At 36.5% G+C, this 17204-nt stretch overlaps 1 protein-coding gene across 1 annotated transcript; it reads left to right on the plus strand.

Moving 5' to 3' along the window:
* Positions 1 to 13514: 13514 nt before the first annotated feature.
* GPAT3 (glycerol-3-phosphate acyltransferase 3) lies at positions 13515 to 15533 on the plus strand. Its single transcript, XM_079070046.1, has 2 exons — positions 13515 to 14298; positions 14487 to 15533. The coding sequence occupies exons 1-2, from the start codon at positions 13591 to 13593 to the stop codon at positions 15390 to 15392; spliced, it is 1614 nt and encodes a 537-aa protein (XP_078926172.1). The 5' UTR covers positions 13515 to 13590; the 3' UTR covers positions 15393 to 15533.
* Positions 15534 to 17204: the final 1671 nt, after the last annotated feature.

Here is a 17204-nt window from a genome sequence, read left to right on the forward strand (position 1 = left end):
AGTATGTCATCGACATACAATACGAGGAAGCTTACTATACTCCAACTGGCTTTGACATATACACATGATTCATCCTCGCTTCACAGAAAACCAAACTCTTTGACTTTCTCATCGAAACAAAGATTCCATCTGCGAGATGCTTGTTTTAGTCCATAAATAGACTTCTCAATCTTACACACTCTATTGGGATGCTTCGCGTTGACAAAACCCTCTGGCTGACTCATGTAAACATCCTCAGCCAACTTCTCGTTAACGAAAGCGGTTTTGACATCCATTTTCCATATTTTATAGTCATGAAATGCAGCAATGGCTAGCATCACCCTGATAGAATTTATCTTCGTAACTGGTGAGAAGGTCTCATCATAGTCAACTCCGGGAGTTTGAGTGAAACCCTTCGCAAACAATCGCACCTTATAGGTGTGTACATTCCCATCCATGTCGGCCTTCTTCTTGAAGACCCACTTGCACCCGACCGTCTTACGACCTGACACATTGTCAACCAAATTCCAAACTTGGTTGTCATACATGGACTGAATCTCATTGTCCATCGCCTCTTTCCACTTTGCAGACTCTGGGCCTACCATGGCTTCCTTATAGTTGTTATGTTCGTCCAAATTCACTAGTGTACTATCACTAATGAACGTATCCCCTTCTGTAGTAATATGAAAACCATAAAACTAGGGTGGAACTCTAACTCTTTCGGAACCTCTAAGAGGTAAGGACCCGTCAATTGGTTCAACCGGAGTTTCCTTCTCGGGTTGAGTGCCAGTGTTAGAGATTCCTTCATCGCTCGACTCTTGAAGGTCTTCAAGATTGATTTGCCTCCCACTTCTGTGGGTAGCCGATGAAAATACATCACTCACTACGAGGGTCGAGCTTGTCGTGAGTCTCTCGTCTTACGAAAGCCTCGCAACCCCAAACCTTGATGTGTGCCAACGAGGGAGCTTTCCATGTCCACATCTCGTTAGGTGTTTTGGCAACCTTCTTCGTAGGGACTAAGTTCAGGATATGGGCAGCAATCTCTACGGCATACCCCCAGAATGAGATAGGTAGCGAAGCACGACTCATCATGGAATGAACCATGTCCAGCAGGGTTCGATTACGCCTCTCAGCCACACCATTCAACTGCGGTGTCCTGGGAGGTGTCAATTGCGAAACGATTTCGCATTCCTTGAGGTAGTCGTGGAATTCAAGACTTAGGTACTCTCCACCTCGATCAGATCGAAGCATCTTGATTTTCCTGCCCAACTGATTCTCCACTTCTTGTTTAAACTCTTTGAACTTTTCAAAGGTTTCTGACTTGTGCTTGATTAAGTAGATATACCCATATCTGCTATAATCATCGGTAAAAGTCACGTAGAAGCGACATACATCCCTTGTGGTGGATCTAAAAGGTCCACATACATCTGTATGTATGAGATCCAATAAACCCTCACCCCTCGCACAAGTGTCAGTGAAGGGTGACTTGGTCATCTTTCCAAGTAAACAAGATTCGCACACGTCATCGTCCCTAAGGTCGAATGACTCCAACATTCCATCCTTTTGGAGTTGGGCTATGCGTTTCTTGTTGACATGTCCAAGACGACAATGCCACAAGCATGCTTTATCCAAATCATTGGAAGAATTAATACACAACACATCATTTCCTAAATTGTCTACAACCATCACAGTTTCATATATTCTATTACAAGGTAATGCTTCAAAACAGAAAACACCATTAAGATAAGCATTAATAGAACCCTTTTCATTATCAAATGAATATCTAAAGCCTTGCCTATACAAGCCATGAAATGAAATGATGTTTCTTGCCATATCTGACGAATAGCAACAATTATTTAAATCTAATACTAATCCACTACTTAGCACTAAAGAGTAAACTCCGATCTTGGTGACAGGCGACGATCTTCTGTTACCCATGATCAAGTTTATCTTCCCATGCTCCACATCCCTATTTTTTCTTAGGCCCTGCAAATCAGAACAAATGTGAAAACCACATCCTGTATCAAGAACCCAAGAAATAGCATGTGATGAATCATTAGATTTAATAGTATAAATACCTGCGTAGGGCGGCTTGATCTTTCCATCCTTGATATCTTGCAGATATTTCGGGCAGCTTCGTTTCCAATGCCCTATTTCCTGGCAGTGGTGGCACTCTGCCTCCTTAGGGTTGGAGTTGGGTTTAGCAGGACCAACCTTGGTTTCACTAGAATAGGAGCCATTTTGGGACTTTCCCTAATGGTGGCTCTTTGAGGGAGCCTTCCTCTTCTTACCCTTCCCTTGTCCAATCGCCAAGACTGGGGCAGCAGTAGGATTTGGAGATGATGCAACAGATTTATCTTTGAGGTTGCTCTCAGCTGTCCTCAACATCCTTGAAGCTTGCTCAAGGTGACCTCCTCTTTGTTCATGTGGTAGGTCATGCGAAACTGGCTATAGCAGGGAGGCAAGGAATGAAGGATGATGTCAATTGCCAGCTCTTCATCAAAGTTAACATTTAGCTTTAGCTGGCGATCGACATATCTTTGCATCTTTTGCAGATGAGCAGTAAGGGACTCACCATTACCCATTTTGGTAGTGATGATCTCGTACCTTTCTTGCCTAGCGCTTTGGTGGTACCGGTCCAACAAATCTTGATGAATCTCATAGGGGTACATGTCCTCATAGGACTTCTGGAGTTCTGCAGTCATAGTCGCCAGCATGATGAAATGGACTTTCGTGGCATCACGCTCATGGGCCTCAAAGGCCGCTATCTCTTCAGCAGAGGCAATGTTGATGTTGATTTCCTTTAGCTTCTCATCGAGGACATACTCTTTGTCCTCGTAACGAGTGACCATTCGAATGTTGCGGATCCAATCATTGAAATTGGACCAGTCAAAGATCACTCTCCCACACAAGTTCATGAGTGAGAAAGAGCCATAGGAAGTTGAGCCAGAAGCGTTGTTGTTGACGTTCGACATCTGAAAAGGAAAAAGAACAAAGTTTGATTAGAAAATGAATCCCCAATTAAACACCCAAATGAGAAATTAGGGCTAGGATCCAACAACATTATTTACAAATTAGAAGAGGGATGCCGTAATCTAACAAGTAAATAATTTGAAGGTAAGTGAATGACGATTCACTAATTTCCACCATAAAAAACAAATTAAAGCTAAGTTTTAAATGTATTGAAAACTCCTAGATCTTTTGAGATTCATTGAACTTTTCAATGGCATGTTTAAATCTCGATATGCCCCTCAAGTTTGTGACTGGGATGCCGAGGATCACAAAGCGGGTGTGAATAACCATGCAAATGTACATGGTTCCCTCAATGTTACAGTCACCTATTCGACATGTCGGTTAACCACACACGCTCCATCGAACTATGACAAACATTGAGTCACCCTTTGCCACCTTTGCTTAGAGCCCAATTAGTGTGCCGGTTAACCACACACGCTCCATTAACGTCTTAGCAAGGGTGCAAAGTGTAATTTCATGGAATTGCATCAATTCACTTTTGCCTAAAGTAACTAAGAGTAGGAATTTTGTAATACATTTAGTTACTTTATAAATTCATTATACTTTTAATGAGGAAAGGTTTGCCTTATCCTACCCGTTCGGCTAACGACCCTCCACCAATCAAGGAAGCGGTGGGTGAGAGTGGACACCCATTAAACGACCATTTTATAGGCCAAAACCTTATACCCCCCTTATAGATCGGCTTCGTGAATGAGGCCTACTAACGGTAAGACTAGCATTTAAGTTATACATAATATATATATATATATATATATATATATATATATATATATATATATATATATTAATCTTATAATATTATAAAGTATAAGGTTGAATTTTAACCTTGTAAAATTCTAGGGTTTGAAATTTAAATAGTTCAAATTAAACTTTTAATCAAAAATTTAAATTTCAAAACTTGAGGGCAAGTTTCGAATTTTTCAAAACACATAGGATCAAATAGCAAATAATATAAATTAAACATTTAATTAAATGATTATCTAAATTTGATCTATTATATTTTAATCACAAGATAATTCATCAAATAAATCAAATAATCAAATTTTATCACATAAGGAATTTATTATTCAATTAAATGGTAATTATCTTTTGTTTTGGTAAGGATAATCCCATAATAATAATAAAATTCGGATTTTATTAGTCAAAAACAGTTTTGGTAATTATCCTTCAGCAAAACAGCAAGAAATCCCGAGAATCCCTCTGTCTGACGTCCCGACTCGCCGAGTGCCCTTATGAACTCGTCAAGTTCATCCTACTCGTCGAGCCCACTTTGGGACTCGTCGAGTCTGTTAGTCAGGGAGCCAAAAAATCGATTTTAAAGCAATAATGTAAACACAAAGTATCAATACAATAGAAACCAATCAAGGCTCTGATACCACTGATGGGTTTTAGCCAAAAGAACATCCTATGTGCTCATGGAAACCCTAAAGCTTGGATCTAGGTTTCTCTATTGAACATGCAATTCATCCAAGACTTATAAGCCCTAGATCTAGCATACATATTTCGAAATCAAAATAAGAAAACAGATCTAGATGATTACCTCTTCAACAATGGCTTGAATCTTCTTGTCTTGGAGCTTAGAGTCACAAGTGTCACTCCTCTAATGGCTTACAAACACCACACAAGCAAGAGGATGATATTGGAGAGAGGGGAGAGGCACAATTTCGGCTATGGAACTCTCTAGGGTTTCAAGTGGCTGAAAATTGGATGCCTTGGAGTCTTATTTATACTGGTGCTGCTAGGGTTTCAGTCAAAACCCTAATGGACAACTTAGGCCTTAAGCAGTCCAAGGAAGCTTCTGGAATAAGGCCTCTATGGCCGAAATTAGGATGGACACATCCCTAATTTCGTCCAAGCCTAGTCCATAAGCCTTCTCAGCCCAATGCTCAATTATCACACATTTGACAGTTTAAGTCCCCGTTATTTAATTAATGTCTTTTAGTCACAGAATTAATTCTTAATTAATTCTTGTCTAATATTAATTAAACTATATGATTTCTCCTTTAATATATTATTCATATAATATATTAATAAACCATAATAACCTCTCTCTTCATAAATCACCCTGTCAAGTTGCTCTGCTGAAGGCAACCCAAAAGGACCATGCACAACCGGGTCAAGAACTTACCAAATATACTTACGAGCTTAGACACTAATCCAATAGCTCTCACGTTCCCTTGGATCTGGGGAGATAGTCCCCAGATGTACCTTTCCACTTTCTTGCTTTCCAGGGTGACCATCCCCGGACAAAGAATAGGCCTTTCACGAAATCTGGCAGTGTAAGTAGCAATGTCGGAGTTTTTCATCGCCAGACCCCAGAGCTCTTGCTCTAGTTTTTGCACTTCGCCTCTTGGGCAATATTCTGCTAGCATCAGAATCTTTAGGTCTTCCCAGCTCATGGAATTGGCTACTGGGAGAGACAACGACTTGACATAGTCGTTCCACCAAGAGAGGGCTCTGTCCATGAAAGTGCATGCTGCAAATTTCACTTTGCTAGCTTCAGGGCATGCATAGATTTCAAACACCAATTCTGTTTTCTTGAACCAGCGTGTTAGAGCAATGATACCTCCAGTGCCATCGAAGGATTTGGTTTTGGCATTTGTAAAGTCTTTATAGGAACACTCCCTTGGGTGTCCATGGCTTTCTCCGTGATTAGAAGGGTTGGCACCACTACCCACCCCACTAGCACCACTTGCATTGATTTGCGTCATGGCGGCTGCCACGGTGGCTATTACTACTGCTTGGAAAACAGCAGGGTCATACTGTGGAGGTGGTGGCGGTGGTGGAGTTGGTGGAGTGTTGTTGAAACGCATATTTGATTTACGTGGCAACATCTTTTTCTATAAGATTTAAAGAGGAAGTGATGATAAGTCCTCTATAGTGGTCATGAGTCAGGTGATATTGAACAAGATATATCTTAGTTCTAAACGCATCATGCCTGAATTTTATAGTGTTCTATCAGCGATTTACAATAGAAGTCTACTAAAATAAGTAAACAATCACAAATTTCAATTTATGAAATTTATAGCAACACTGTTAATGAATTTGTATAGTATGACTCATACCGGGTCCTCCTATAATCACATAGTGTATACAAATTATATATAACCAAGATCAAATAGACCTTCGAATAAGTGATCCTACTCTAAGTCCACAACCAAACAAGGAACGGGAAGTAAAGCTAAATCACAAATTCTAAGTCTATAAAATCTTAATTATATATAACTCTTACGTATACACTTAGTAATTATAGATCTACCAGCAAGGCTCCTTTGTTTTCACATGATTAATTCTGGTAAGAAGGCCCTTCTCGTCTAATAGTTTATATAACTATCGATGCCTAAATGTTGTTGTTCTAGTGTTATAGTGCCATAAAATACTCCTATAGTATTTTAACTTTATGTTTAGTTCTAGAGTTTCTCATGTATATAGAGTTGGTAAGTTTTAGACTTGTTGCAACACCACGATCACTCCCAAACACATGTTGGTCGTATCTCAAATAAATATAGTTGATCAGGTTATATTTATCCCAGATATAATTACATAACTGTCTAGGTTTAACTGTAGTGTCCAACATCTAAATACTTTTATGTAGTTCTCACTGTGATACTGTTTCTGGTATGTATGTATGTTCGTATACTTCTTATAAAATACTTAGATATTAAGAGTATACTTTTAGTCAGAGCGTTTCAGCCCCATTGTAATTATAGTTGTATATCTTGTGTTGTTTGATATACTTAGTTCACTATAAACAATGCTCTGATACCAATCTGTCACACCCCCAAACCGGAACGGCGGAAACGTTCGGGGGCGAATGACGTCATGTACATTATCACAACAATTGAATAATAGTAATCAAAGCACAACAACCATTACATTGATAAAGTATAGTTTTTACATCTGTGCTCAAATCAATGTATACTTGACACCAAAAGTATATAAAAAACTAAAAGACGTGATTGTATAATGCTCCGTCTTCTCAAAACCTGTATGGATACCTGTCTACTGATTCCCTGAGAATACAAGTAATTTTGAAAAGAGTGTCAACAATTAAGTTGGTGAGTTCATAAGCAGTTTTGTATTAGAAATTGTCATTTGTTTCTTGAAAATGTACGTGTTTTCTCCCAGAAAATCCTATATTTTATGTTGTAAATGAATTGTAGTCTTAATTACCTTGAGACCAAAATGTATAAGTATTGTTGTATTCTGAAATAGTATATCATAGTTTTATTATTTAAATAAAACCATATGAAAATGAATGTTTCTCTGAAATGTAAGTTTCTTTGTACTGGAAAATAGTATGCTGTAAGTGTACTTGTATGAAAACCCTATAAATGTACGTACCTGGATTCACCAGCTGTAATGTAAAATATTGTATTGTTGTTTTATTATTTAATAAAACTATATGAAGTTGTTTACGTATACGTACACTAATCGTATTATTCAATACCAAATTGTGAGTTATTATAACCATGCTTGATGACCTAAGATGGCCTGAATACGACGTTCTTCAGGCGTCAAAATCGGTACGACATTTGTCACCCCAGGCTTGCCGGCCTAACCGTAGCTAACATTTTAGGTGTGGCATTGTCAGTCACGTATATCTATACACAAGTGTCACACTCTCCATCTAGGAGACTCTGGTTATAATTGCAGGGCTTGGTTGGTACTTAGATAAGTACTTGAAGTATGTCTCACAAAGCTATATTTACGGTTACGTGTAGAATAATGAAAAGTCATTTTGTAATGAATAAACTGTATGTATGTCTCATAAACTATAACTATTATAGCTTATATGTTTGTTTATGTATTGTAACCTGGACTTGATAAAATACTACATATGTTCCATTAACTATACCTATTATAGTTTATATGTTTGTTTCTGTATTGTATCCCGAACTTGTAAAATAGTACGTATGTTTCATAAACTATACCACTTATAGATTAAAATATATGTTTGATATCGTAAATCTGTGATAAGGATATTCCGTGAAATTTAACATTTATGTTCAAACGTTAATAGAATAATTTGAAAAATTTTCTTTTTATTTAACATATTTAAATAGTTTTATACTATATATATATATATATATATATATATATATATATATATATATATATATATATATAATTACGATTAAAAAGGCAGTCGAATAAATGATTCTACCTTAAGCCCACAACCAAATAAGGACAGGAAATAAAGCTGAATCACCAATTCTAAGTCTGTTGAAACTATTTGAAATAGTTTAGATATTAACACAAGATTTCTTGTGTTTTACTTGTATTTCCCCCCCTAAAACAATGAAAAAGTCGTGAAAACGTAGGGGTATTAACTCACATCGAGTGTGTGTTCTTGGTTGGTTACGAATTGATTGCGATAATCCTCGGGTTAGAACACGTGTGTATAATCCTAATCCTAATAGTATTTAACACATAATAATATGTGTATAATTAGTTTAAATAATAGTAAATATGTTATAGAATATTGAGTTATGTAAGAATTACTTACAAAGGTTTCTATAAATCAAACTTGAAAGTATTTGGTTTCCTGGGAAATGGTTGAAAATGTTCTTATGAAGGTTTGAACATTTGAAGGTTTTCTGGGGAACTGCTTGAAGATATGAAGGTTAGGTTATGAATTTTGAGAGAGAATTGAAGAGTTTTCATAGAGAATTTGTATGAAATGAAGTATGATTTCGGTTAACATATCTATATATATATATATATATATATATATATATATATATATATATATATATGGGATTGAAATTGATGTGATGTTTACGTTGGGATGTGTAATTTATCACATTGGAAACTTAATCAAGGTAAAATATCTAGATACTAAAGAGGGGTTTCGGCCAAAAAAAGGTTTATTTCGGTCCTAGCATGACCGAAATCACCTTGGATGCCCCATATTTGATAGATTTCGGTCCTAGTGGAGAAACCAAAACCGAAAACCCTACTTGCTACAAGATTCCAAAAGCCGAAAACCACTTGTTTCCTTGATACCTAAAACCGAAAACACAAGTGTTCCTAGATTCCAAATACTGAAATAAACATGATAAGGTGAAATTCATGCTTTTTAACTTACTTTCTTGACTTATGTTGACTTGTATTTAACTTATATATGCATGGTTTTCAATATAAAAGTATATATAACTTATGAACTTATATAAACATGTATTCTTGGCATCCAAAGTTCTTATTGTATTAATGTTATGATGTGAATTCACTTGTACACAGTTGTAGTTTAGACTTTTATTTGAACAAGTTTGACTTACATTGACTTTGAATAACGGGACACAAATTGTGAAAAACTATCTAAAAAATGACATAGTATTGTATTCCAGAGACACTGGTAATAGGAGATGTCCAAATATCAGAGTGAATTAATTGAAAAGGACAAGTAGAAGTAGAATCTGAAAACCAAAAAGGTAACCTAGTATGCTTGCCAAGTTTACATGCATGACACAAACTCAAATTTTTATTGTTTTTACATGGAATCAAATTTCGAGAAACTAAATGTTGAAAAACAGGAAGACCGGGGTGACCACGACATTTATGCCAAAGAGCCGAACTGGTGGAAACAAACGCTTGAGAGCAGGAGTGGTGACCGGATAAAGATCTCCCGAGCTGTCACATCGCAGAAGAGTATGTTTGGTTCGAAGATCCTTCATATAAAAACCGAAAGGATCAAATTCAATACCACATTGATTATCAGTGGTAAAACGACGAACATAAATAAGATTTTTAATGATATTGGGAGTGATAAGGACACTTTTTAAAGAGAGAGTACGATAAGGATTTGAGTAAGAGATATTAGTGTCACCCATGTTACTTACAACAATTTTAGAACTGTCCCCGACAAATACAGAAGGATAAAATATGCTATTAGATTTGGTTTTGAGTAAACCTGCTTCAGAGTGTAGATGAGCGGTGGCCCCAATATCCATATACCAACCATTGTGATTTGGGTCGTTCAACGACATTGCATTAAAAAATTCAGGAAGGGCGGTGGCCTGATCTGATAGTTGAGAGGAAGCAGGCTGGTTAAACCATTGCCAAAGGGGGGGGGGGGGGTAGGCTGTTGATGAGTTTGGGTTGTGGTAAAAGCTTGTTGAGTGTGCATTGGCCTAGATTGGCGAGAAGAGGGCTGCATAGAAGAAGCAATCCATTGGTTGGCATTGTTGGGCCAATTGGGTTGAATCTGATGTTGGGCAGGAGTAGGTAGCAGGCCAGCATGCTGACTTTGTTGAAACGATCCCATAGCAGCAAGAGGGTAAAACCCAAAACCCCATCCGGAGGGTAATTCATGATTTCCGCCACTATGACTTGTGCTGCTGAAGTGAGATCGTCCACCACGACCACCGTACCTACCACCATGTTCGTTACGACCTCCGCCACGGCCTCCGCGACCTCCGCCGCCGCGATTGGGTGGTTGATTTCCTGAGTTTCTGGTGACTAAGGCGGTTGGAGAAGATGCAGTCGGATACAGAGATGAACCATTGTTTCGGCGATCGTGTTCAAGTAGTCGTTGTTCCTCCACTTCAAGCATGAAACGAGTTTCAGAAAACGAGGGTAAAGGTTTTGAGTGGCGGATCTGACTAGCAATGTATCCGAATTTTCGGGCCAAACCGTTGACTGTGTAGATAACAAAATTCTTCTCTGGGACTGTAACATCGAGATTTAGTAGAGTATCTGCAATGGTTTTTATTTTAGTAAAGTAGGCTGCGACAGAAGAATCTCCCATGGTGATAGCTTAAAGTTCAGTGTCTAATTGCATGGCACGTGAGTCGGCGTTGGAACAGAACAAGGTTTCGAGTTGAGTCTACATGCCATAGGCATTAGACTTCTTTTTGAGAGACATCTGAAGTGGAGAAGGCGATAATTTGGTGTACATCCAACTTTTAACAATAGAATCTATACGTTCCCACTCCTCCATGTTGGAGGAAGCAGGGTCCTTCGGAGGTTGAAGATGATCGGAAACTCCGAACCCATAAGAATGAGTCTCAAAAAGTTCTCTCCGCGCATCATAGTTCATACGATCATAGTCTAGAAGGATAGGGATTGATGCCCGAACATTAGAGATTCCATAGGGTTTTTCAGTAAGAGGGCTACCTTTTATTGCATCTCTAGTCATATTGAAGAGATTAGAGAATGGGGCCGAACAGAAAGATGAAAGAGCGGGGAGAGAAGAGAAGAAGAGTGTCGATCAAGAAAAGAACATTGACACTAGGGTTAAGAGATGAGGGATGCGATGGTATTACAGCTCTGATACCATGCTAACATGAATCTTTTCCCATGAAAACCCTCATCTCATTCATATAAACTATATAAATACAATATACACAAAAGAGGATTGGGCCTAGAACAAATACAAATACAATGGGCCGACTAAGGACACTTACAAGAAACACATACATATAAACATACGAATACTAACAATAATAACTTCGATTTGTATTCATAATTATGTTTTGTTAATAATGGAACCATTCTTATTTGTGTATGTAAAATTATATTATATATCTTCATGTCCATAAAACATGTATATTAAAACATTTCAAATAAGTTATTATCTTAATTTAAAAAACAAATAAAAAGTATATGTTATTGATTTTGTAAGTATGAATATAACACCCCTAGAAAAGAGATGAAAAAGAGATAACCGGTTCTCATCATCGGGAGCTCAATAAAAGTATCATAAGAGCTCTTTTAGTCTTGATCAGTCGTCTTTACTTCACGTATCATCGGAAACGGTCTTAATTTGACAGATACACTTGAAATCAAGTCTAAATCTCACAACAATACGAAAGTGATGATGGTTGTCGGTGGAACAAAGTAAGAAGAAGGGGTCGTGGGATCCTAAACATTAAACAATATTAATAATTATAAAATCCTTAGAAAACTATTAAGCGAATAAAAATATTTATAAATTATAAATATGTACAAGAAATGAGGAAAATATATTAAAAATGATAGAATAAACATTTTACATGGGTCAAGGATCAACCACATAAAATTAAATCATAGGACCATCCTTATCAAAAAAAATATTAAGAACTAAATTATGAATGTTTGTAAAACTCCCTTAACCATACCGCCACCGTATATCTAGTGAAGAAACCGCATCACCATTTAGTACAACCATGGTTCTAAAAAGTGTGTCATGCCGTGAGGCGTGACTTAGCCGTTACGAAAACGTCAAAGACGGAATTTGTTAAGCGTGACACCCAAATAACGTGTCAAGGCGCGCCTTATCGCATTATGGCGCGAGTTTTCATCAAGGCGCGAGTTTTTTTGTTTTTTTTCTGATCGGCCCTAAAATAATTGAGTTTTTTTAACTTTTTGATATTAAATATTAATACAACATTTCTAAAAATTTGATATATTTGATAAAATTCAATAATTATATGATTTATCTTTTTTAAGTTATATAAAATAGTCACGACTTGAAAAACGTCATGGTTCGCCAAGGCTTAACTTTGACATTGTCCCCAAGCACACGTCTCATGTAATTTAAAACATTAAGTACAGCAAACACATTTTCAGCATAACCACCTTTATCACGTCCGATTAACAATTTCACATGTCCTCTTATAAATACTAATATATTAACTAATATAAAGTTGTGGGGAGTGGTCACTGCCAAACCACCAGCCAACTCATCGCCACGTAGGTATTTTAGCATTACACAACCAACTAACTAGGTTGTAGAAATGGTGTTCACCGGTGGGTTGGTAGTGAAGGAGCAAAAAGGAGGAAAGAGAATGAGAGAAAATGAAAACTGTCATAACCATTAGCCAATCACCTTATTCGTCCCCGTGCGTCTTGGCAACCACTTCATAGCCAACCTACCGGAGTCAGGGACGATGTTTACCTGTGGATTGGCTTGTCATATAGGATCGGAGTCGGGATGCTATTCACGCGTGGGTTGACTTGTCACATAGGATATCACGCGTGAATTAACCCCCACTCCGGATAGTCTAACGTTGTTAGAAAGTGAAAGACGTTGATTATCCATGATGCCATAGATTCCTATTATGCTTTAGACTAGTCCAAAGATTATGCTACCAAGGTTCATGCGACGCTTCAGATTTCAAAGGAGGAGAACTTGGTCGGCGACGAAACTCCCATGCCCTTCGAAACAGTGTGGTAAACTAGGAAGATGGGTTGATTCTTTTTTCTTTTTTTTTAATATTTTATATAAATAAATACGAGCCGACAACATATTTACCATCTTTTGGTGAATAATCTAAAAACTACACCACTTTTGTAATTATTTTTCAAAATACAATTATCTGGATAAATACTCTTTAAAATATAGAGTTGTAACTGTATCAACCCGGTCCATATATATTCAACGTTTTTGTTAGCTATACCTCTATAATCTTATACCAATTCAAGTCAACCATGGCATTCCAGTCTCCAGTCTCCACCTCACGGTGCATTTATTAGGTTAGAGAGTGTCAACTCGTTAAAAATAGAGTATTCGAATGCCTTTTGGCAACTCGACCGCCATAAATACCACCATTTGGGAATACCTTCCATAACCAGCATTCCAGCAATTACTCGAAAATGGTATTCAAGGCTTTACCTTACTCTCTCAGGCTTGTTCTCTTCGTCTCTCGCCTTGTACTCAAACTCAACCAGAACCATACAAAAACTCTTAAAAGAACCCTAAGCAACCCGCATGCCTCCAAATTCAAATCACAAACCCCCGTTTCTCTAGCTCAAGATTCTGATCTTTCACTAAAGACTTTGATCTTCGATGTCGAAGGAACACTTCTGAGATCTTCTTCGGTGTTTCCGTATTTCATGTTGGTTGCGTTCGAGGCCGGAAGTTTGATTCGGGCTTTTGTACTTTTCTCTCTGTATCCTCTTCTTTGCTTGGTTAAGGAAGATGTATCTCTCAAGATTATGGTGATGGTTTGTTTTTTTGGCATTAAGAAAGAAAATTTTCGAGTTGGAAGCTCGGTTTTGCCTAAATTTTTCTTGGAAGACGTTGGTATGGAGGGGTTCGACATGTTGAGGAGAGGAAGGAAGAAAGTTGGCGTCAGCAAGTTGCCACAGGTCATGGTCGAATGTTTCTTGAAAGAATATTTGGAGATCGATTATGTCTTTGGAAGAGACCTTGTGGTTTGCGGAGGGTATTATGTCGGTCTCATGAAAGAAAACAAGAACATTCTAAAACGTCGTATTAACGATGTATTAGAAAAAGATGAAGATGCCACGGTTTGCTTCTCAAACAAGTGGATTAAGCACGATTGGATCATGTGTAGCAAGGTACTTCACTCTATACATTCGTACTTTGCATTTAGAAACATATTAGTATATACATGCATGTATATGTAACATTTGTTTAAGGGGCAAAAGTTAAAAATAAAAATAAATCTAAGGGTGCAAAAGTTATTTAGTTTCCTAGTACTAGATTAGTTTCAAGATAATTGACTTTTATATTTTTTGATGTACAGGAGGTTTATGTGGTTACCAATGGAGAAAAGATAGCATGGCAAAGTCTTCCAAGAGAACAATATCCAAAAGCTCTAATCTTCCATGATGGCAGATTAGCCTTTCTACCTGAGCCATTGCATATGCTAGTCATGTTCATGTGGTTCCCTTTCGCGCTGGTTCTAGCCATTTCTCGAGTCATTGTCGCACTGTCCTTGCCTTATGGTGCATTGATCCCGATCCTGGAGTTCACTGGTTTGCAGCTCAGGCTCACGAACCACAAGTCAGTTCAAAAGTCGGGTTCTGATCATGATCATAAACAACACAAAGGGCTTTTATATGTTTGTAACCATAGAACTTTACTTGACCCATTATACCTCTCTTTCGGACTCAAGAAACCATTCGCTGCTGTCACATACAGTCTCAGTCGAATGTCGGAAATCTTGTCGCCAATCAAAACTGTCCGACTAACAAGGAACAGGGATCAAGACGCGAAGATGATGGACAAGATGTTAAAGCAGGGAGACCTCGTGGTTTGCCCCGAAGGAACAACTTGTAGGGAGCCTTATTTGCTGCGGTTCAGCCCTTTGTTTGCCGAACTTAGCGATCGTATTGTTCCAGTGGCATTGGATACTCATGTTAGCATGTTTTATGGGACAACTGCCGGTGGATTAAAATGCTTGGATCCTTTCTATTTTATGATGAACCCTAGTCCTATTTATCGAGTTCAGTTCCTAGAGCAGGTTCGTGGTGTGTCTTCCAATTCGCGATGTGGTGATGCAAACTCTACAAGGTTCGATGTGGCAAATTATGTTCAAACCGAGATTGGGAAGACATTGGAGTTCGAATGCACAAGCTTAACGAGAAAGGACAAATATCTTGCATTGGCCGGTAACGAAGGGTTGGTTTCCACGAGTAAGAAAAGATGATTGATGGATGAGTCTGTATTAATTATATCACCAACTTAATTATTTTTATTATATTTTTCACTTTTCACACTGTATATATACATGTATATGAATCAATATTCTTTATTTGGATTTGATAATAATAATGGGCGTATTGTTTTATGTACAGTTTTTCTATTTTAAATATAGGTATGATTTTATTTTATTTATGCTCATGTAAAATAAATAATACGGACAAAACAATTACATATCTATTTTACGCAGCACAAATGACTCACGACATATAAATGTTGTTTGGTTAACTCCATTTTATTCTAGACATGATGATTTTCATATAATGGGTTGAATGACATGAGATGACAAACCCTCCTCATTTCTGAGGCTCCTTCCTACCAACATCCATATACACGTCACTTTTTTTTAACGACGGAATTAATGGTTAGAAGTTAGCATCATGGAATTGTCAAGAACTCGAAACCTTCAATCTAAGAGGCAAACCCTCTACCACACGGGCTACTCCACATTATCAAATCTGTTTTTTTTTATTTATTCTATCACTTTCAAATTTCTCAACACATTACAAATATAAAATATTCATTCATCTCTAACCCGACGAACCCACAAATTAGCATACCGCCATGAGGCGGATTGCTCTCCACTATTTGATTTTATATTTTTGTAATAAATAAATAGAAACGTAATTAATCTACTTTTTTCCACAAATAAAAGAAAAAAAATCAATAATGTTTCAAAATTATATTTCAGTTCATTTAATAAATAAATGAACCTATTTCAATTTGATTTATTTTGTTTCATTACCTATTGATATTTATATAATGACATAAATAATTAATAAGTAATAATAATACGGTGATGTAATAGTTTATTATCCATTGTAAAGTTGATTGAGTTATAGAGATTTGACTAGTTAAGTTGTACAAAATATAAAATTTTAAGGTAATAATGTTGATTGAATATGATAAATTAAAATTGAATTGGTTGATTTAAATTTTCAGAATGGGTTAATATATATATATATATATATATATATATATATATATATATATATATATATATATATATATAGGGCTAGTTTATTTTGTTTCTTACATTTATTGTGTGTTAAAATGCACCAATAGGAATTTAGTAAATTACATAATTATTTAATTAAATAAATATAGATATTAAATGATTTTCATAATTATATTTATATTAAATGATATCCATAATTATAATTCTCTTTTTATGAAAACTAATTAAATCCGTCATTAATGTCAGCAATAACATTCTTTCAGAATAAATTCGCATCTAGGTTTTATATATGAGTTCGTATTTTGTTTCAGGACTCACTCACTTAAAAAACAATAAAGTTTCATTGAATATGAAGAACGAGAGTGTATTCTACTGGAATACACTATCATTCTGCTGGAATACACTCTCATTCTTCTAGATATGATGTCATTCTGAAAGAATATTATTGGTGACATTAATGACGTATTTAATTAGTTTCCATAAAAATGAATTATAAGTATGGATAGCATTTACTATCCATATAATTAATACTAAATTCTTATTGGTGTATTTTAGCACACAATAGATGTGAGAAAACATTTGAACCTACCTATATATATATATATATATATATATATATATATATATATATATATATATATATACAGAGAGAGAGAGAGAGAGGATCCGTTGAGAACTCCAAAATTATGAAAACACGAGATCTTTTTTCCCCGAATTTTCTTTCCAAAAGAAGGGCTTAATGCATTAAGACGTTTAATAAACCCATTCGGAAAAAAAAAAAAGATAGATTTTTTCCGGGTG

This window comes from Lactuca virosa, chromosome 9 (assembly GCF_052849685.1).
Source record: "Lactuca virosa cultivar CGN04683 chromosome 9, Lactuca_virosa_CGN04683_v6, whole genome shotgun sequence".
Lineage (NCBI taxonomy): Eukaryota > Viridiplantae > Streptophyta > Magnoliopsida > Asterales > Asteraceae > Lactuca > Lactuca virosa.

What these genes read in the sequence shown, in the direction of transcription:
- GPAT3 (XM_079070046.1), top strand. Translation starts at nt 13,591, where the DNA reads ATGGTATTCAAGGCTTTACCTTACTCTCTCAGGCTTGTTCTCTTCGTC. An exon ending in ATTGGATCATGTGTAGCAAG is followed by an intron (nt 14,299 to 14,486) that starts GTACTTCACTCT and finishes TTTGATGTACAG; the next exon opens with GAGGTTTATGTGGTTACCAA.